General features: G+C 40.8%; 1 protein-coding gene across 8 annotated transcripts in view; it reads right to left on the reverse strand.

The window, feature by feature from the left end:
• Positions 1-22990, reverse strand: part of KCNH7 (potassium voltage-gated channel subfamily H member 7) — a 326748-nt gene that overhangs the window by 130422 nt on the left and 173336 nt on the right. For all 8 annotated transcript variants that reach the window (XM_034785518.1, XM_034785517.1, XM_034785514.1 and 5 more), the window contains exon 3: positions 8236-8391. In XM_034785518.1, the coding sequence (XP_034641409.1) occupies positions 8236-8391 (156 nt within the window). The remainder of the gene's footprint in view (positions 1-8235; positions 8392-22990) is intronic.

The raw sequence follows: 22990 nt of genomic DNA on the forward strand, positions 1-22990 counted from the left end.
ATTTGGTCCTTGGCTGCACCCAGGGGACCATAAAGATGGTTAAAGTAATCTTTCCTCCCATATTTTTGCCCCTTGGAATAGTCCACAGGCATTTGATAACAGAAAGGAGGCGGAGGGAGTTTCAAACTCAACTGGCAGCTGTAGCAGACCAGGGAGAAGTGAGGGAAGAGCCCCCAGTTCCAGCCCACAGATGCAGAGGTGGTTGTTTAGTAGCAGAAGGGGAAGGGGAGGGAGTTTCAAACCCATTGGTGCGGTGCCATAGTAGACTGAGGAGAACTGGAGGAGGGGGAGATGCCCCTCCTTCCAGCCAGCCATAGCAGGTGTGTTAGAGCGGACAGGGGTGGGAGTTCCAAACCCAGCTCGGGATGGGGTGGGGCTCTAGGGAGAAGACTGGTGGTGGGATCCTCACCACATGGGTACGGGGTTGAACCCAGGACTCGGGCTAGTGGTCTGTCAGTCTACCAAATGGCATGGCTCCTGGGAAGCAAACACACCGAGTGGTGAAATAGCTGTGTTTGGCAGTGGCAAAGCCAACAGAGAATGAGGTAAAGCAATTAAGATAGTTACTTTCAGAATTGTTGCCATTGCACTACAATGCTTACAAAGTGCAGGGGGTTGTCCAGAGCCAGGACATTTAAACAATTGGATTGCAACGGGAGAGTGACACAGCTGGCTGGGGTGAGTGTGACCAGTGCCAAATGGAGGTTGCAGAGGCAAGGTTTGAAAGTGAGTCCCTTCAATCCAATGCTGCATCAGGTCTCTGTAGGGTGGACCTCAGTAAGGTTCAGAGAACTTGCCCACTTTTCATCTTGGGGGACCTATGGGGAGGGTAGGGGAGGATGGGGTAGTGGAACTAGCCAAAAGGCTACCCAGGGATCTGGGGTCAGGGATGGAGCTGTGTCAGGGATGTCTTGGGTTCACACACCTTCTACAGAAGCTAATGACATTACACAGCTGTTGCAAACTAACTTCCAGTTGTTGCAGCAGCCGAGAGCTTCCATGGGCGAAGGGGCCGGAAGTGGTAATAATGGAACCCCAGCATGGGCTTGAGTTTGGGAGACAGGTGGGGCAGCCTCCTCACCAGGGGGTACGAGCCCTTGATGGAGTGATTTATGAGCACCCTACATCTCACCCACTGATAGGGAATGTGAACTCATGCAGTAGAATTGCCACCCCAGGAGTGGCTGGGGACAACAGGGCATTGAGGGTGCCCCAATGATCAATCATGAGTGGGGTGGCTGACTCTCAATGGGAGTTCCTCTCCTCAGTACCACTAACGATAAATTTTTGAGAGGTGACTATGTTGACATATTATTACTGTTGCACAGGGAGGTACTGACAGAGAGTAAGCTGGAGGAAAGCAAGCAGGCAATTGAGATGTCCAAGTGGCTAACGGAAACTAGAAAATGGGAAAATTGACCTTTGCAAGTGTTATTGCAGAGGTTTCCCAGACAGAAGCCCAGCATTGTTCAAATACAATCAGGTGGGCATATAATATGTTTGGGGGCATGGCTTGATTTCACTGTTTATCTTGAGGGCAGCAGCACAAATTGGAATCTGGTGGGAAATATAACATTGTTCGCTGTGGTTAGAGTAGATGACACCACAGGGGCCTAGTTTCCACACTGACAGTGGCCTGTTCATTCTGCATCAAGCCTGCCAGAGGCCTGAGACTTGTACTGATATTTGCTGGGCATTTAATGAAAGCAGGTGCTTTTGTAGCATCCGCAAATTTAAGCATGCTTGTGAAATGTGCTTGCGGGTTCAGACAGCCACAGCAGTCAGGGAAGACTACAGTGGAGAAAGAGAATGATGGTTAAGTCAGGTGCTGCCTGCAGACCCACAGGGGTGGAAGCAGGGTATGGGGGCAAAGGCACAGGAAGGGGATGGGGGGGTAAGCTGAAAGTGGGGGGCTGGACAAGAGCACCATGTCCAGTTACACTGGAAGTGTTAATGGTGCTCCTTTGGTAGTGTCTTGACAAGACAGATGGGGCATATTTGGGTTTACTGTGGGGTTTGAGATCTCTGTTGGGGGAAAAGAAATCATGTGATGTACAAAAGTTTGAAGTCCTTTGTGGGAATGGGTCATACTGTAAAGAAAAAGATTACAGAAGAATTAAAAAAGAATAGGGCATCAGGGCCATTCAATCACATATCTCTATAGAACTGGCTGGCTTCTCGCCTAGGCTTGGTCCCGAAGAAAGTGCTGGGTGAATATCGCTTAATTTACCACCTGTCATATCCACATGATAGCTCAGTTAACAATGGCATAGACTCAGTATTTTGTTCTTATGTGCTGTGCCTCCTCTGATGAGGCTGTGTGCATGGTTAGGTCTTGTGGCTGAGGGGCACTGATGGCCAAGTGTGATATTCAGTCTGCATTTCGACTGCTGCCAGTGCATCCTTCTGACTTTAACCTTTTCTGTTTCTTTTTCAAAGAACAATTTTATTATGACAAAGCTATGCCCACGGGATGCGCAATATCCTGCTCAGCATTTGAGAAATTGAACACAGTGCTTCACTGGGCAGTGATGTGGGAAGCTGGTTTATGGCAGGTAGTGCATTACTTAGATGACTTATTGTTCACAGGCAGGGCGAATTCGGACCAGTGTATTAGCCTGATAAGACACCTTTCAGGCCCTGGCTAAAAGATTGAGGACAGTCCTCGTGGAGTTAAAAATGGATGAACTTTAAACTGACCTACCTGGGGACTGAGCTAGACACACTGGTGGGTATATGGTGCCTCCCTCAGAAAAAGCTTCAGGAGCTACTTGGCTTGATTAGAGGAGGAAGAGTGGCCAGGAAAGTTCCACTCGCTGAGCTGCAATCTATTGTTGGACATCTTATTTTTGCCTGCTGAGTGGTAACACTGGGGATGGGCATTCTGTTCCTGGCTTGCAGAGGTCACCAGAGGCATAACTCAACCTCACCATTTTATAAGAGTTACTAGAGAGATGAAGGATGATTTGGGGTAGAGGTGGAGGGACAGTTGCTGAACCATTTTAATGGATTGTAGAGGGAGGAATGGATGCCTGAGGCTGATTTAAAGATCCATTTGGATGCTTTGGGAAGTACAGGTTTTGGGGTATTTTACCAAGGCAGGTGGCACACCCAGCAATGGCCTTCCACCTGGATTAAAAAATGGGTAGTGCAGGATATAACATTTCTGGATTTTTTCCCCCATTTTGGGTGCAGTAGTCATTTGGGGAATGGAGTTTGCTAATAAAAGGCTGTATTTCTGGTGTGACATCATGGCAGTAGTATGTTGCCAGTCCTCCAGATCATGAAGTATTATGAGTCTGGTGATGGCATTTGTACTACAATGTGTAAGCTTTAACATCTGTTTCTCTTCCAGACACGTGCTTGGCGTTGACAATGGCATAGCAGATGCATTGTCTCATTGTCAGATGGACAGAATTCATGAGCTGGTACCAGGAGCCAGCAAGGAACCCAAATGGATGATGCTAGCACTGTGGAACCTTGGCAGATGTCGGCTGTCCCTATAGCACAGAGATTGGTGGCTCCATGAACATTGCAGAGCTATGAGAGAAGTATTAATGTATTTGTGCAATTTCAGGAATGGGAGGGCCTGTCAACAATATGGCCCATTATAGAGGAATGGTTGCTGCACTACATGGTGTCATTAGTAACCTGGCAAATGGTGTCATCTACCATTTCCACTCACCTTTTGGCCCTTAAGTTTGTCAGTAGGCTGAATAGTTACCCAGATCCTTGTAGTGGTCTTTTAGTTTGGAGGTTTCCAGTGGGGTGGTTTTGAAGCACCGACCCTAGGGAGGATGCATGTCGCCTCATCACTGTTAATATGCTTAGGGATCTGGTGTGGATCCTAGAGCCCTTATGTCATTGTGGACAAGAGTTGGGCTTGTTCAAGGCAGCTTTTCTGGTAGCATTTTTGGAGCTTTTTGAATCAGCAAACTAGTACCTGGGTCCTGTAGGGACTCTTTTGGAATTGGTGGTTATAGACTAGGAGGGGCAATCGGTGGTAATAATCTTGAGGAGGTCAAAGATGGATCAAGGAGGCCAGGGTGAACCATTATTTACAGGAGGTGTGGTGAGCCTGGGATCTGCCCTTTGGAGGCTGTGAGGGCATACATGGCAATAAGACCAGCGAGAGATGGGCCCTCTTGATTCACAGTGATGGGAGTCCCCTCACAATCTACCCCTTTGTTACAGTTTTAAGATGGGAACTGACAAGGTTGGGGCTTCCCCAGGGCCGGCTCCAGGCACCAGCTTGCCAAGCAGGTGCTTGGGGCGGCCACTTCGGAGAGGGGCGGCAGGTCCAGCTGTTCGGCGGCAATTCGGCGGACGGTCCCTCACTTCCGCTCGGAGCAAAGGACCTCCCGCCGAATTGCCACTGCAGATCACGATCGCGGCTTTTTTTTTTTTTTTTTTGCTGCTTGGGGCGGCAAAAACCCTGGAGCCAGCCCTGGGCTTCCCGCACATGAATTTGGCTCCTATTCATTCAGGATTGGAGTGGCACCAGCAGCTGAGTCTGGGGACAAGTGCAATTCAGGCAAATGGGTGTTGGGATTCTGAAGCGCACACAGAATGTACATGAGACTTCAGGTGGGGCATCAGAACATTTCCAAGTATACGTGCTGATGTATTACAGACAGATAACAGGAACTGATGGCCAGAAATCTTGGGGGATGGGGAGTGGGAAAAGGACATTCCTTTTCTTAACTACCACTCTATTTCCCTCCCACACCCCACTCCCCCAGCCAATGTTACCTTTATAGCCACACTGGGGAAAATTCAACCGTCCTGTTTTATTCTGATAATACAAAATTGCAATTGAAAACTAATAGTAAATCAAAGAATATTCAAAACACCTAAAGTCATACCCTGCATAAAATGGACGCAGAATAGTATTGGAGGCTATCAGACATAATTTGTATCAGTATTACTGTACCCCCTGATGGGATTTTAATGGTAATATTTCTAGAAAAGTATAACCTTCTGTTGAAATGTACTATATATAAAAAAACAAAAAACAAACAAACAAACAAACAAAAAAAAAACAAAGGAAAAATACAGCTTGGACTGATTGTATTTAAAAGGAGGAAGAGTAAAGAAAATATTTTTCATAAAAATTGTAAATAATTTGCAATACATTATAAGCAGGCCACATTATAGGCATTCTGCTAGTTTTAAATGATGGGCAATAACCTCTCCAGAGTAATACCCAAACAACACTATTGATTTCAGTGGGGTTGTACAAGTGTAACAGAGGGAAGAATTTAGTCCATTCTGTGCACTTACATCCAATTATTGTATTACCCACAAAGCTTTCTTCCTCAAATCTTAATGAACACATTATTTCAGGGTGCATCTCACCAAAGGGGGATTGAAATCTCTTTTGCATTTGAAATGACTTGCAAGTACTATAGCTATGTCATGCTTTCTGTACTTTTTAACCACAACATAATGCATGGCAGACAATGGGTGAGGTTCGGGGCTGGCTTTCCAAGAGGTGCAGCACAGAGGGCACAGCCTATGGGGAGGGATCAAAGGTAGCTTTAATCAGGAGCAATCCAGAATTGCTATAGCGCTGTGCACTACAGTCCCTCTAATTCCCTGCACTGCGGTTTGCAGGGGTGGGGAAGCAGCATCGGACCACTTAGACACTCCTATGCTGTGCTTAGACTGGGGGAGCTCTTCCCTGGGCACTTGCAATGATGTTCCCGCCCCTCTTTGCCTTCTATCCAGAAAGAGTTGGGTAGGTTATTTGTCAGTCAGATGGCTGAGGTTCCAAGTCCCTTTATCACGTTAAGTGTAATGCTAAAGGCAATTTTCCAAGTGTTAATGGACCAACCAGACTACGAGGACAATAATAATGGTCACTGCCAGAATATGTTCTGTCTCATTAAGAGCAGGTACTAGCATGGATCTGCTCTGGGAAATCTGTCAGTAAGAGCTGACTATGTTAGAGGAAACTCTTCAGAGAGTGACTGTATGAAGTGAAGGTGAGCAAATGTATGCAGGTTCTACAGAAAATGGGCCATGAAAGCTACACAGTAGAGCTCTACCGGAACCAGATTTTTTTTGTTTTGGGAAAGTGGTGCAATTTCAAAATTTCTTCTGCTCCAGAAAGGAACAAACAAAATTCAAAGTATTTCAATATATGTCATTTGAATTTCAACTTTTTTTCATTTTCTATATCATTTTATAATATACATTGAAAAAAAAGAAGTCATTTTGAAATGAAAAATTAAAACATTCTTTTCCATAAAGGTTGACATGGAATATTCTGACCTTACCAAAACTTTTGTTTTCCATTTTCATGAAATATTTCACTTTTGATGAATTAGGATTTTCCATCAGAGAAACATTCCACTGGAAAATTTCTGACCAGCTCTACTACATAGAGACGAGAAGTTCCCTCCAGTTCCCTAGCTGCTGGATCCCTGCTACACCCATATGCTCAGTTTCATAGGGCAGTGGCCTGGATAGAAGGGAGAGGAATAGGGAGCAATCATTCTATTGCAGCATATTCCACTCTGGAAAAGGCATAACTGGTGGCCGATGCTTCTGAGCAGCAGCACTCTTTATTACATAGTGTGTGTTCCCTACTCAGAGGGGTCACAAGATCACTGCTGTGGTGGAGTATCCAAATTGCTGGAACAAGGAGTGGGTATAAAGTGGGGGTAATAGGGAACACCAAGTAGGGCTTCAGATTTGCTGTGTCTTTATGATCTTTCCTTAAGGATATCTGACCAGGCTGGTGATATTGAAAGAGGATGGTGTGGAACCATGGCTCCTCGAGTACCCTTGTGTGCATTTCCATTTGGGAAGGGGAGCATAGAGCTCCCCAAAATACAATAATAATTGAGTAGCAGAAACAAAGAGTTTTGTTGTTGCTTTACTAGAACCTTCCTTTTCAGTCACTCAATACACTCTCCCTGAGGAATAGCAACTACACTTATTTATCCAACGCTGGGTCAGGCTGAAATACTCTGCCAGAAGAATACATTTAAACGGTTGTAAAGTAAAACATGTCGTTATGCATATAGCCCAGTGCTGTTTCAGCAATACATTGAGTTGCCATATATGAACCCTAACTGTGGAACTGATTGGGACTCTGATTTCTTAGCCTATAAAAGTTTGAACTAACAATATTCATGGATTCCTAGGAGTTAGAGAGACTAAAAACCTATTAGATTATCCATTGCATCTTTCTATTTGAGCAGGTTTGCTCTCTACAGTGTATCTCCTATTGCTTTGAAGTCTGGTTTTAAACGTGTCAAGCAATGAGGCTTCCATTGCCTCCTTTGCACAGGTATTTCACAGTCTAATAACCCTCACAGTTAGGAATAAGCAAATGATTCCCAATGAATAATTTTATTTGATGAATTTAACCTTTTTTTTGTGTTCACAGGCAATCTGCAAGTGGTTCATGATTTCTCACATGTACATCTTTAAAATGTTTTACTGTATGGATTGTTTTTATCTCCTGATTAGATGTGCATGCAGGTACTTCTGGTTTGAATACTTGTGCATGCAAATTTAAAATTTAATTTTGGGGAATATTTGTGCATTCAGCTATTAAATTAACTTTCCATGAATATTTCCGTAAAATTCAAATGTTTTCAAATGAAAACATAAAAGGTATGTGAGAATGGCCAATGTAAATTAACATAGGGTTTTATCCTTGTACCACCAAAATCAACAGGTGAGTTGCCATCAACTTCATTGGGCACAAAATCAAGCCCTTAAAGATTTGAACTAATATGAATGGATTATTTATTTATTGCATTACACACTCAGCTCTAGTTAGGAAGTGTTTCCTGAGGTTTAGTTTACATTTGCCTAGATTTATGGTAAGGTACCAACTCTTAATAGAATTAGGATATTTGGGGATAACGTTGTGGTTTTCGTTGGGTTTGTTTTTCAACTTTAGTTCATATTTTTGATCACTTTTTGCTGAAATGTGTCAAAAACTGAAATACACTATTTTAGCAATAAGTCAAAATTGACACACCTGTAGTGGAAACCTGCAACTAAAAAGTTATGTACGTTAAAATTATACCACAGTTATACGAGCGGTAAGTATTGTCAAGAGTAGCAAATTCTCTTTGCAATTAGCTCCATTGATATATTTTTAATTCATAATATCTGAAATTATAACTTGGATGAAACTGTTCCGCAATGAAAATAACAGCGATATATGATAGCTTTCTCGCCCCTTCCCTCCTCCGCTCGCCCCCCACTTACGGTTTACAAGTCTGGCTGGCAATATCGGGTTGAACTTCTCTAGAGACTCCACATTCTCATCATCTGTTACATACTCAAAGTTAATAATAAACATCATAGCTACTCCTTCTTGATTTTTCACTGGGATTATGTGGGTGTTGCAAATGAAGGTGGACCCTAAGAAGGGAGAAAAAGGAAGTTTATGTAAGTCAAAGAAATCTGCATAGTGTCTTTTTTTCTTTCACCAATAACTCCAGTAATGTAAAAAATCCTGCAGGTTGTTTCTTTTGCTCACCCAACACATGAAGCATTTTTGATTTAAATAAGGCCATTGTTGGCACAGATTAAATGTGTCTTCTAATAGCTTATCATGTGAACTTGTTCCAAAAGACTTCTCAGGTAAGTTGCCACTTTCTTTTGGTGCCCTGGTTTTTATTCATTGGAAATGTTTTGAACATAAACACACAGCATCACATTGTGGAGGTATTCAATATCAAATGCCACCAGCAAGCTACCCCATCAACCACAATGCTTACTGGAGAACACAAAGCCACATTCGCTTCCTAAATGTCAGGGATTCTTGAAGCTTTTTGGTTTGGTTACAATAGAGAGAATCACTTATGAAATATTTATGTGTGTAAATATATAGCTATTATTATTTTGGGGTCTTCACAATGGCATTTTGATTTTACATTAAAAATGATGTTCATGGAAACAAATCCTTTGTTTTTAACTTGATCATACTCACTGGTGATTCACATTCTATCATCAAACACATCTCCAAACCTTGATAGCCAAGGTTTTCTAACTTGAGTAACTGATGTTAAGCACCCAAATCCACAGTGACAGACCTAATTCACGAGGCCTGAATTTCAGAGATGCTGACCACCACAACTCTTACTGAATTCAACAGGAGGTATGATTGCTTAGCACTTCTGAAATTCAGTGCCCTTTTACATACATATCCCTTAGTAGGGATTTAAAAGTTTTGTCCTATGTTCATCATTATAATTTTCCTTGGAAAACTGATATTGGACAAAGTCATTAGCTTCCCTCTGATTCCTGGTGTTACATGAGTGGAATGCAGTGATTCCAAGGTGCCACAAGTACTCCTGTTCTTTTCCCAATAATAATGTGATTGCTGTAAGCAATAAGATAATATTCTCCTAAAAGCTTCACACAAATACAACTGTGAGCAAGTGTCTTCCCAAGATGAGCAAGAACATCATCTGTAATTGATCCATTTGAATGTAATAATCAGTGAAATTCGACAGGCAGTGTAATTTTTTTAAGGACAGATCCTGATCTGGGTCTCACCACAATAAATCAGAAGTATCGCCACTGAAAAAAGAAATACTCAAGATTTACACCATTGTAACTGAAATCAGAACCTGGCCCCTAATATTTAAGGTAATATTTGCTATAATGTGGTATTTAAGGCAGCTGGAGTTATGGCTAAAAACGGACATGCTTCCCCTTCAAGTTTTGCAGCTGTACCTTCAATCCATTTAATAAAACAGTTAAGCTGTGGCACTTGCCACAGTTACCATGGTAACAAAGGGGATGACTTTAGTAAACAGAAAATAAGCAATTTAAGACTGTTCCATGAGAGCTATAAATAGAAATGCTGCAGGCCAAGCATTGCAACATAGACTGGCTAAACAGAGAGTCTGAAGAGAGGCTAGAAATAACCATTATGTTTTCAGCTAATTAACCAAAATACGTATTGACTTTTAAGACTTAAAATGACATTTCTTGATTCAATTTGAAAGACATTGTTACTTTCGAGTCACAACTTGTTATTTTGAATTTTTCAGCATGTGGATTCTGTTGTGACATGCAATTTTACTAATCAAGTGATGATCCTGCAACCTTCCACCTCCTGCCTCATGGAAAAATCAAAGGGCAGGAGATTGTCTTGGGAGGAAACTCACATGGATTTGAAGAATGCTAAACTCCAGTGGATCAAATGTTTATGGTTTTGGGAAACAAGGATGACAGTGACCCACAGCATTGATTAAACACATGCTCAAGGCTACCTTTTGCACACAGGGGAGTTTTAGCTTCTGACATCTTCCAACAGCACGAAGTATTAATGCTATTTCACATTTACAGAGAAGATTTCACTCCCAAGCATGTACAAAAGATATGTACACCATAGGTAGCGATTCACCTCTGTGGAGAAATACAGCACAAGAACATGACAGAAATTGAATAATACTGTGGCCAAAGGAAATTGCAGGGGGAATTTAGGAACACAAAGTGGGAGAGATCCTTAGCTGGTGTAAATCAACATAGGTCCAATGAAGTTGATGGAGCTATATCATTTACACCAACAGAGTATTTGGCCTAATGAATTTAACCAGGCTAGAATTTGTCCACCACACCAGGGCTTTTAAGAAGTGCCAGGGGGTATTTAATGACTACAAGTGATCAGAGTCTACATGTTATATCTCATCCAAGAGATAGCACCTGCAGAAACACTCCACCTTTAAGGGAAAGGTGTGCCAGCTAACAAATTCCGTAACACTACTTCCTGTACCATATAGGTGTTGCTTCAAGGCAGTCTATGATTCCACTGGAATATACACTTGTTGCCAGTTTGGTTGTGTTTAAACCTTATAATGTGAACCAAATATAAGGTGATGCCATGATCTCTGCCTGAGTGTGCAGACAGCCTGAAAGATAGCTCTGAGAACTGCCTCCATTCATCTAACTAGGGAGTTTACTCTGAAAGTTAAGGAAAACCATGTGGAAAATTAAATGTCTAAATAGTTCACAGATGATCATTTTAGTGGAAACATCAAGGTAATATGCTTATCCCACAATTCCAATCCACCTCTCAAGCCTTTTTGAGTACCAAACTCTGTCTCTGCCCTTTACCTAGCTGCCAAAATCTCTAGCTTCCCTGTGACAGCTTCTACAATGCAACTAAGTGTGATCGATATAAAAATTAGCAGCACATTGAAAACTGAAATGTGGGGACAGCCTAAAATAAACTGAAGTTAATATCAAAATAAATATGACAGAGATTATTGTATTGATTGTACTATCACCAAAAACTTCCATTCTGCTGTACTGGACTACACAGTATGCAGGAAATCTTAAAGTAGAATTTAGACCCAGTTTGCTGATCATTAGTGAAGGCCTTGCTTCCAGAGCCACCTCACCAAACCAAACCCCTTCTAGTTTATGAGGTCTGACAGCCTCAGAGCACAAGGGACTATGGTACCAGCTAAGCAGCATAATTCACTCTTCAGTAACATTTCGTTATGATGTCAATATCGCAATAGCTAGATTATTTGTATCCAAATGAAAATAAGTAATGTAAGAATAAGACAAAATGCAACTGTGACTATAAAACGCCAGAGTAAAGAGATAAATTCGTGGCTGGGGAAAAAAGTAGCTGATGCTCTAATGAAGCTGACAGTAATGAAGGAAGTAATAAGTAACTTGTTTATAAACAATATTATCCAATATTTGCACTCTTAGTCATTCAATTACTTGTCATGGCACTCAGCATGATTTCCATGATTGTCCTCTTTATTGAAACATTCTGAAAGTAGGAAATGCCTCTGATGAGCAATACAAATTTTAATGAAGTTTCAGGAATTTGCAATTCTTATCTGTAGCCACTGAGAAAGCAGAAGATGTGTAATCAGAATAATTATTAAAATTACACCTTTATTAACAAATTGATTAAATATCCAAGTGGTATTTGAAATTAGATTAGTGTGCTGAAAGACAAAAGCTTCACTCTCTCAGCTTTTTAAAGAATATTATTCAGGAATTGTCATGAAATATGATCATTTACTTTATCATTGAAAACAATTCTAAGCATATATGGTTAAAATTATTACTGTGATGGATGCTATATGAGTAGATTGAGAGACGCTGGAGAAAAGTTGGAAATTTCCTTGGCAGTATGAATTCCATGTTTAGAAAAGCTCTTTCTAAACAGTAGCCCAGTATCTCCTTCTGCTTATTCCTGAATTTAAGTCAAAATCATGGGTGTCTGACATTTTATTGAAATCAGTGGCAGAAATGCTATTGTCTTCAATGAGAACAGGATCTAGGTCCATATTCTACAGTGGAAATTAATTTGATGTTAGAAATCCAGCATTATGATTTCACAACAGGATCCCATAGAGAAGATGGGCTAGGGTGGAGCAATCCCTTGCTGAAATACTGTAACCCAGACACCCCTTAGCAAAAGGTCCCATGTTCTTTGCAAATAACTTTCACTTCAAATCTAACAAACTCACACTGCTAAACATGTCTTACAGAACATTTATCCACAAAGAGTAACAAAAAAGGTATCTACAGAAAGCTCATAACTTGTAGAGATTCATAATCACTGTGAGATGTGTATGGAGAATAGTTAAGGGAAAATGTATTATACTGAAAGTATTCTTTATGGACTTGGAGTAGAAATTAGTCCCCAGGAGGTAATGTGTCTCAGAGGTGACCCATTCAAGCAAAAGGGAGTTGTTACCCCTCTCTAGTAAGTGGGTGAGGTAATGCAAGGTTCTATAGTCTACCCTTGCCCCATCCTAAAACAGTGATTGGAAAACCATCAAAGGCAATTTCAAATGATGGAAACTACTTGGAGGTTAAAGGGAACATTACAGCAGGCAAGAGATCACCCTGGCTATGAATAAAGTCAAAAGACTGTTCAAGTATAACAGAGTAAAGGGACAGGCACCCTGGATCCATTCATGGTGGAAATCCATTGAAGAGTAGGAGGCTTTTATGAATGTTTGGATCCTGGTTCTTGTGAAACCAGCCAGTTCTGCAACTGACTGAACTTTGGGGGAGGGGGGGAGGGGACGACATACTTTATTAGATAGGAAAGGTAACTATTGATAAGTATTGGCGTTTTATGATTTTGTTTAGTATTGTAACCAGTTGTTTCCACCACTTTCTCTCCTTTTTAGATAAAGCTTTATTCTTTCTTTATTCTTTCTAAGCCTTTGGTTTTTATCATAAGTGCTGTGTGGTTTACAGGAGTGGTGGCTTAAGGAAAACTGATAAACTGGGGTCCACTGCATCTTTGGATGCAGAGCACCTGCAATTTCTGAGAGTAGCCATTGTCAGGGGTGGATATCACAAGGGAATGATCTAAAAGGACTTGGGGGCAACTCTTGTTGTCCTCCAAGGTGAAGATAAGGTTGGCATAGCCCAGAGGATAGTGTTTGAGTGACTGAAAGACTGGAACTGACTCCCTCTCACTGGAGGCAGGGGATAACAGGGTGACTTACAGTCCTGGGTGCCCTGAGAACTGTCACAAAGACACGTTATTACTGATAAATAACTAATCTGCTTGCTTTGTACTATGCTGGTGATGCACAAAGCATACTGATGAATCTGGCCCATTAAAATCTCTTTCCCTTTCAGGTGACTTTAAGTCAGCTTTGTATGAAAGATTTCCTCAGTATGTAGAGCCCTATTTATCCATCTTTCAGATAAAGCCACACTCATTCATTCACATGATAGTAGCTACTTTTTACATTTGCAAGTGAACTAATGGCAACAATAACACAATAGTCAGTGCATTCTGAATCATAAAACTGTCTCCATTCTCACATGCAAGAGTGTGACCAGCCACCTTTTGAAAAATGACATATGCCAAACAGCTATTTTAATTCAGCTTGTCTGAGATTGAGATTTTCACAGGGCATTACATGTGCCATGCTCACAGAATCTCTGAAAAACGAGAGACTGCGGCATCTAAGTAATTGCCCTAATCCTGCAGGAAGCCAGAATTTCACTCGTGGGAGACACAGCCATCATCATTGTATTGGGGCACCCATTATGTCACTTTGAAAGGGTTCATCACTGTTGCTTGAAAGTGTGTGACAGTTTTTATCAGGTCTCCCCACTTCTGCATTTCACTGAACATCAGGAGAAATTCTGCCCCTTGAAGTCAATGACAGTTTCACCATTGAGTTCAGTGGGTTAGGATTTCACCCATCATGCTTTGAAATCAATTTTGTCTCCCTGTGCTGCATTTTTGACTTCTCAGGCAATTTTTTCACATCTGCTGCTGCTCTGGGTAGCTGAGAAGGGAGGCAGAAACATAGGGGTTTGCAGAACTGAGCAAATCATTGATGTTTTGGCTTAATGGACAAACCAAATAAAGAAAAACATTCATTTGGGGTCAAACAAAATGGTTTGTCATTCTGGTTTGTTTAATTGTTTGTGTGGTTTTTATTCCCCTCTCCCCTTTATTTAAAAAAATAAATCTAACTACATTTCTAAAGGGAACCTCTTTTTGCAATGAAAAATCAAAACACTTCCATACAAGAATGTCAGAAGGAAACATCTTGACTTTTTCTAAATTTTTTCAGCTGAAACTAGACACAAATTTGACCTGACTATTTGACCACAAAGTTTCAGTCACCCAGAAGCTGCATTTTTCAGCTGATAAATGATTGTCCAAAAAATGTCGCCCAGCTCTGTTTGTGTTATGCCTCCTGTGTGTGCATGGCGGTGTGTCCATACACCAACTACACCCACTCTGATGCCGTCAAACACAAAGAGGAGTTATGACACCCTCCTGCTGCAGCTGCTGTGGCCTTCAATTCCCGGAAAACCCAGAGTGGCTGCTGCCACAATCCACACAGCTGCTCCTTCCTGGCCTGAAGGTGCTGATGAGAGATGTGCAGGGAAGGAGAAATGGAAAGAGCAAACACCGGGGAGAGTAAATGGGCTGTCCGTGAGAGAGTGGAGGCTGTAGTGCTCGGCAAATCATTTCCAGAATCTGCCTCATGTTTATCTCCAAATAAAGATTTGAATGAAACACGTGAGTGACTGTTTCAGGGGAAAATCCAAACAACTACATAACATAAATCCTTTATGATAATACAGAGAATGGGGAAGGCGTGGCGAGGTGGGGAAGCAGGGTGGGAAGAGGGAAGGCTGCCTGTTCTTTCCTGAAACGTTCACGCCATTTTTTTGTCCTCAAGATACATACTCAAAACACATGCCCTCAAGGAGATGGAAACTCAGCAAAAAAATTATAATCTCTTAATTAAAGATTATTTTAAACTTTTAAAATAAATTATAAGTTACTTGCAACAAAACATGGGTATTTCACATTTCAGTCCCTTGTACTTTTTTGTTCAAGTCACTCATTAGCAGGTTTGAAGGTTCGGCATCATTGTTATTTAGGCAAACTGACTAGAATGAATGAAACAACTTTAATTTCCAGCATCTATGTGCCTCAGTTGCAGCTGCAACTCTCTACAGTGTTTATTTGTTTGGCATGAATCTCACCATTTATGGCATCTTTTGTCTATCTAGCTAGAGAGGGTCTGGACAATTGAGATTCAGCTTGAGAATATATGCCTGGTACTGCACAGAATGAAGAATACATATGGGTACATTTGTCTCTCACTGCATAATATTCTGTACTTTTTTTAAAGGGACACTCCTTATTTGTTGCCTAATGTCCCCTGTCCCACATAAAATCAATATAGGATACACTATTGTCACATACTTCTACAGCAGTAGTGCAAATAATCATACACTATTGTAAATATTTATGCTTTTGTGTTAATAAGATTTTACCATGAATAAAAAACGAAGGTGCTGTCCTTTAAAATATAGATTCTGTCCTGCATTTATCCTACAGCTCTCCTTCATTTCCCTGAAATGTGTGTGGTCACCTTAGCTGCCTATGCTACCTCCTTGAATATGTCTCCACATTATTTACTTTAGTATTACACACTTATTTCTTTTCCATTTTGTAGCATATGTACACTTTACTTAAAGCAAACAATACTGGTGATCAGCAATCCAGCCTGGGTTACATTATTTATTAACTAAAGCAGTGTTAATAGGGTGACCAGATGTCCCGATTTTATAGGGAAAGTCCCGATTTTGGGGTCTTTTTCTTATATAGGCTCCTATTACGCCCACCCCCATCCCGATTTTTCATATTTGCTGTCTGTTCACCCTAAGAGTTAATGAAACAGAGGTTTCTATGAGCAGGATTTTCTACCTGCTTTCATTTTCAAACCAATGGCTGGCTAGAAGCTTGTGAGGGATATACTGCATAACAGATATATTTTATTCTGAACATTTCCACAGTGAGTGACACAAGTTCACATCCTCCCTCTATGATAGTCTGTCCATGCTAGTCTCCTGATGAAAACTGTTCAAGGTTGCAAAGAGCATTTTGCATATTCTTGGCTCAGATAGTTCCAAAAAGACTAAACAATCATGAAAAGGCACGGAGAGTTGAATTGTGAAAGATCCGCACTTGTGATTATACTAAACATATGTGCAATATTTTTCTTTATAATCATGTCCAGACTATTCATACATGAACATAAATACAAGACCTTTTGGTTCTAATCTTAATACCCATATCTTTTACCAGAGAAGGGTACAGGACCCTGGCAGGCAATGGGTTAAAACCTTGCTTCAGCAGCCAGATGCTCCTGCAGAGCTGCCAAGATTGCAGTGAAATGAAGACACCTGACAATGTGATAGCTTGTCATTTACTAACAAGGCTAGTGAAGAAGCTGTTCTTCAAACAAGCCCCGCCTTCTCAGAGAGGGGATATAAAGAGAGTAAAGGCGCAGCTGTTAAAAAAAAAAAAAAAAAAACAACCCAGACAAACCCAAACGCACAATCATCTAACAAATGGGTGTTCTATCTTGTGTGATCTCTGAGAGCTACTGCTGGGGAAAAAAACACCATTTACTTTGTGCTTTGAGCTCAGATTCTGGCTGAGGAAAAAAAAATCTATTTTGATGGGTTAGGCTAAAAGTCAGGAATCAGGACCCTTATTGTTTGTCCTGAAACATTTGTAAATGAACTCCCTGATTCTTGAAGTCTACTCTAAGCAAGCAGAACCCTTTGCCAAGCTTCTGCTGGCTTTTGCTGTATGCTATGATGTCAGTGATGTTCTTCTAATATTTAAACAAAGGCTGCTTGTAAAAAAAGAAAAAGGAGAAAAAAAAAGTATTGCTCCTTAATCTGTGATAAACTGAGTGGGGGAGGGTGCTCACCTAGAATAGTACAGGACTGAGATCTATTAAGTTGTGTTCTCATTCAAACAAAAGTGATTTCTCAAAAGCAAGGCAGGAGGCAACATCACTTTGCAAACAAACTTTAGTGTCCTTGCTGGAGATGTTTATAGCTTGTTGCTGAAGGGATGAAAGCTCTATAATCTAGGGTAAAATTTGAGGGTATCCTCTCTGAAAAATGTCCTTGTAAATTTGTGACAGTTGGTGCTATCTGGCCATTTCCAAAGTAAAAAAAAAAAAAAAAAAGCTCTTCAGTAGCATGTTTATAAACCTTATAGTTGAGTAACTTCTCCCAGCGATAATTTTTAGTAGTAGCCAGAGATCAGGAAAATTACCCCAATTGCCTCTAACCCCATTTAGTCCGCTGATAGTATTAGAATAAGGGGCTCTCCACAAGTTTGCCAGCCTATCTCATTATCACTTATAGGAAAATTAGTGAAACATTTCCACCAACGTTTCCAGCACAGTCTTCCTCTAGAAAATTTCCCCATTTCTCAGTGAAACAAATTCAGAACATTGGGCAAGAACACTGGAGCTAACTGGATGATTCAGAAATACCTGCGTGAAAGAAAGATCTAACAAATCTACATGTCAGTAGCTGCTTTTTGCCCTTTTGCTCTCGGGATTCAGTTTGCTCCTATATCTTCTGAGCCAGCTGAGTTTTGAACACTCTGCTCAAAATATGTCAAAAATTTGGCCTTCAAATACAAGATGTCTATGTCTTTTTCCTGGATTCTCATTACACTGCAATACACTGGAAACAGGAGGAACCTCTGAGAATAAGAATCCTTTGCACTTGTATAGTGCATCCCTTCCAAGAACCTCAAAAAACATAACACACATTAACTAAGACTCACTAGTCTGCTGCAAAGTATGTAGGTATTAGTCTGTTCATTTTACATGTGGTCAGAGTATCAGGGGGTAGCCGTGTTAGTCTGTATCTACAAAAACAACAAGGAGTCTGGTGGCACCTTAAAGACTAACAGATTTATTTGGGCATAAGCTTTCGTGAGTGAAGTGAGTGAAGTGAGGTTTTTACTCACGAAAGCTTATGCCCAAATAAATCTGTTAGTCTTTAAGGTGCCACCAGACTCCTTGTTGTTTATGTGGTCAGAGTGTAGAACAGAGAAACTAAATGACCTGTCCAATGTGACACTGCAGGTCAATGAAAAAACCAAGCATAGAAACCAGAAGTCCAGGCTTTATCTGCTACACCACAGTCCCACTCTATCAAACTGTGCATAGTTTATTTCCATACACAATTTCTGGGAATGGGCTGTATAATTCCCATCATTTTAACCTATGCAATTGGGGCTGCGACTTTACATAACCATTTTCCAGCTCCAGTTGATTGAAAATGAGCTACCTTGTGTGGCAAGAATGGGGAATTCACAAGTTTCCATTAAACTGCTGCAGATGGATCTGTATGACTGTCTCTTTTAAAAGATTCATTGCGGAGGAGCAACTAAAAATAGCTGGCAGGTTGAAATGTATTATGTCCCTCTTCATTGCAGGAGCTACATTTGAGGGGGGATGGGGAAAGAGAGGAAGAATATATTTGGCTGGTATTTATTAGGGAACTTACAATGATTTAATGGGACCTGCTCCCCTTGACAGTTCACTGCACCCTCCATATCAAATAGATACTCAGTGTATTACTGATGTGACTGCTGATACTAAGACTTCTGATTTACATGATTGCTGTAGAGAGTGTAAGTAAGGCATATGCTTACAGTGTTGGAGGGGGGATAAATTTTGAGTTAGCCAACTATAAAATTAACCCCCTGCAGACTGTGGAGCTCCCAGCAATCATCTGGCAGTCTGAAAAGTCCAAGCATTCTTAAGACTTCATTTTCTTTTACATTTATCCCATTTATAGTATATTTTAATAGCTACACCCCGCCCTAGCATTTCTTATAATACAGAATAGACACAATTATTGCTAAACTCATAATTATTAATATCTACGCCTACACTCTAATAGAACCAGGGTGATTAACTGTAATGCTGAGTACATTTTATATGAGAGGATAGTTTCATGGTGCTGTGTTATTTAACCATACATAAAAACTCTCAGAAAATATAGAGTGATTAAATATTTTACAAGGAAAAAAGAATCAAACTGTGAAATAAAAAAATCAAGCATAGAGATCTGTATGTGTGTGTAGAACATGGACTATAAGAAAAGCAATATAAATATCGACATATAGAAAAATGATGAACTATGTTTATGAAACAAGGATACAAGGCCATATCAGGCTCCAGGCGTCACATAAGTTCATGCCGAAAAAGATGTGGCTGAGAGAGGAACTGCAAGATAGAATTTTTCTCCCTGTCTAGGCTTCCTTAAAATCTCTAACTCAAACTCTGCCAGAGCTTCAGAGGGGATGTTCTGGGATGGGGATTATAGTCAGAGGGCTCGATTCACATATTTCTGTGTGGATGCCTCCTGACTTGGCCACTCATACAGATTATGCCTGATGCTGCCAGGAGCATGCCTCGGGGCAGTGCATGGGGCTGCAGCCGCTCTGAACATGAGCTCACGTTAGTGATGCTTTTGCAGCAATGATGTGTCAGTACTAGTTGGAAGTAGTTAGGGACTGACCTGGCCTATAAACTTTACAAGGAATCTACTAAGCATTGTCTTTTGTCTGCAAACATAGCAAGCAAGATCACTTCTCATTAGCAATGCTTCCAGGTTGTCAACATGCATGTTCCTGTCTCCGCATATGCAGTAAGTATGTTCTGCCTGATTGCTTGGGGGTCTGTGTCCCACACAGTGCTCCAGCAAATGCTAAGCAGCCAGGCAGGGAGAGCCTGGGCAAATTGCTCAAATGACCACATCTCAGGAAAACCTTTAACTGTTAAATCTGTTAACTCCTTGCATGTTGACTGTTGAATGGCTGGGGAGGTTTTTCTTTGCCCCTTCTTTATTATGACTCTATCTGTTACAGACTGTGGAAGTCCAGCTGCAGCAAACTTACTAGAGTTCATCTTTTCTAAACCCATATTCATACGAGAACATGCCCTTTTACTTTAGTGCATCCACAATACAGTCAAGCTGAGCAGGAGCTGAAATACGAGCTATCTAAGGGGTACCAAAATGTCAGATCCTTGGCAAGAATTGCATTTTATAGCGATTGCAAGAGAGGATCTGGAGTTGGACACCATAAAACAAAAAACACTCTTTGTCTCGTGTGTGTGTGTGTGTGTGTGTGTGTGTGAAATATCCCCAATGAATTGTCATTCTACATGAGGTCAGTGTTGCTTATGAATGGCTTGTGAATAAATGGCACAGATTTTCAGTTGCACCTAGTTGTAGCAATTGGTTAAATTCAGTCAGTAATAACTTAACCCAGCCAGTAATAAAGAAGCAGGATATATTGAGTGCAAATGGGTTGAAGTTATGTTTTTATATGAATTAACAGGGGTTTGTTTGTGAGTGTGCAAATCTCTGGTAATCAGGTTTCTGCAGTTCTAGGTTTCCATTCATTTTTCAATGCCTGTGAAAGACAGAGACTTGTTAAATAGAAAGGTCAAAGTGTTTGGAATTACATTAATTCCTTGTAATTCCATGTAGTTGAAAAAGTTTCCAGAAATGGAGGGATTTTTACTGTGCCTGTACACAGTTTTTGTGGTTTTGGTAAACATTTCCACAAAGTTTATTAAAAGCAATAGCCCTATCCACTTACAATCAGATACCAAAAGTGTAGATTCAGGTATTAAACTTCTCTTTAAAAAAAACAATGATGGGACACTTCCTCTTTCAGAACATTTTTGTAATGGAAACATGAAGAATTACAGAAACTTTAGTGCCTGTTTATAAATATCATGAGATTATTTTAAGGTAAAATATCCCTTAAACATAAAAATATGTTAAAAAAATGTGGACAAACAGAAATAGTTACACATTCATTATAACTAGAGAGCTTAGACTTAACATTTATTTAATCTTACATACTAAATCTGGAAATGTTCTTTTTGTTTTCAGCTGATCCCCATCTACACCCTCATTAGAAATTTTGCACCTCCAGGTATGCAGTTGAGAAATGTCTCATTATGTTCAGGAGGAAAAGGAATGCAGGACGGTCAAATATTGTCCTTCATGCAGAAAAAGTGCAGACTAAGACATTTATGTGAAAGTAACCTAATTTCTTTTCCCAAATTAAACCATGTCAAATATTCTAGGCACTGATTTAAAAACACTCCAAAGCAACAAGGGGAAAAGTTTAAGGCTGAAACGCCAACCTTTTAATTTGTCTCAATTCACCCAATGTCTTGAAGCAGTGTGGGCTGTACAGTATGGGACCAAATTCTATTGTTAGCCCTGTGCAACTCCATTGAAGTCAAGGCTTTTGTGATTTAATTGTTAGTATCAAAAAGCAGAACAGTTTTAAACTTATGGAGATGACCAATATGATAAACCAATTCTAATTGCTTTGTAGATCTGGGCCTGAACTGCAAAACTCAGTCAGGCATAGTGGCTCCAGACACAGAAGTAGACAGCACCCACTACTGCACCCTTTCACAAGCGCATCATGTGCTCAGTGTAAGTGCAACATGCACTCTGCTGGCCAGTACTGTCTTCCCAGTACTGTCCAAGGAAGCTGGCACCAAATGTCTCCTTATAATTATGGATGCGTGAAGTCTGGGGCTTAGTGTTACCAGACAGCAAATGTGAAAAATTGAGATGGGGTTGGGGGATAATAGGAGCCTATATAAGAAAAAGACCCAAAAATCGGGACTGTCCCTATCAAATCGGGACATCTGGTCACCCTACTGGGGCTCCTCCCAACACTCTCTATGGGGGCTGGCACTGGATGTTTCCTTATACTCAGAAGAACAAAAATCCCAGACTCTGTGCAGGAATGGAAAGCAAAGGGGTATCTCATTATGGACAGCTATGCAGGGCTGGGCACAGTTAAACTCACATTGTACAGATCATAAGTATCATTAGCATTGAATCCAGGAACTTGACTCTGGAAGAACAGAATTGAAAGCTACAGGAAACACACCTGATGGGCATCCTTGTAATATGAAGCAAGAAACTACCAAGAAAGTATCTTCAGCCATCTGAAGAAGACAAGCAATCATCATCAGCAACTCCATATTAAGGAGAGTGGACAGAGAATTCAGAAAGGGATATAAGGACAACTAAATGGTGTTCTATTTCCATGGAGTAAAGACACAAGCTGTAACTGCAAGATCAGACAGGATTATGAAATTGTAAGACAAGTCTTCATTGGTGATGATACACATTGGAACCAATGATGGGGCATCATGTGAAACTACACAGATTGTAGAAGAGGGAGCTGAAGAAGAGGATATACCAGTAATCTTCGTGGAGATCTTTCCAGTCCCATGGGTAAAAGGCAGAAGCTAGAAAATGCTGAAAGTGAACCGCATGTTGCATGACTGGTGTGAAACTGAAGGTTTTGGGTTTGTGGAATTTTGGGCCACATTCCAGTGGGAGATGGGACTATATGAATAGGTTAGCCTGCATCTCAGAGGTAGGGGGCTAATTATCTCAGTTGGAGATTGGTTGGAGCAGCCAGGAGGGTGTTAAACTAATAATGCATGGGAAGGGTGCAAAGGGGGCAAAAGCAATCCAAATTGATCTGATATGGCAAAGAATATGAAGAGAAGGCATTTTTCAGTTGCTTATATACCAATGCTAGGAATCTGGGTAACAAGCAAGAGGAATTGGAAATTCTCATTGATGAGAAGAAATTTGATAT

This window comes from Trachemys scripta, chromosome 11 (genome assembly GCF_013100865.1).
Source record: "Trachemys scripta elegans isolate TJP31775 chromosome 11, CAS_Tse_1.0, whole genome shotgun sequence".
NCBI lineage: Eukaryota > Metazoa > Chordata > Testudines > Emydidae > Trachemys > Trachemys scripta.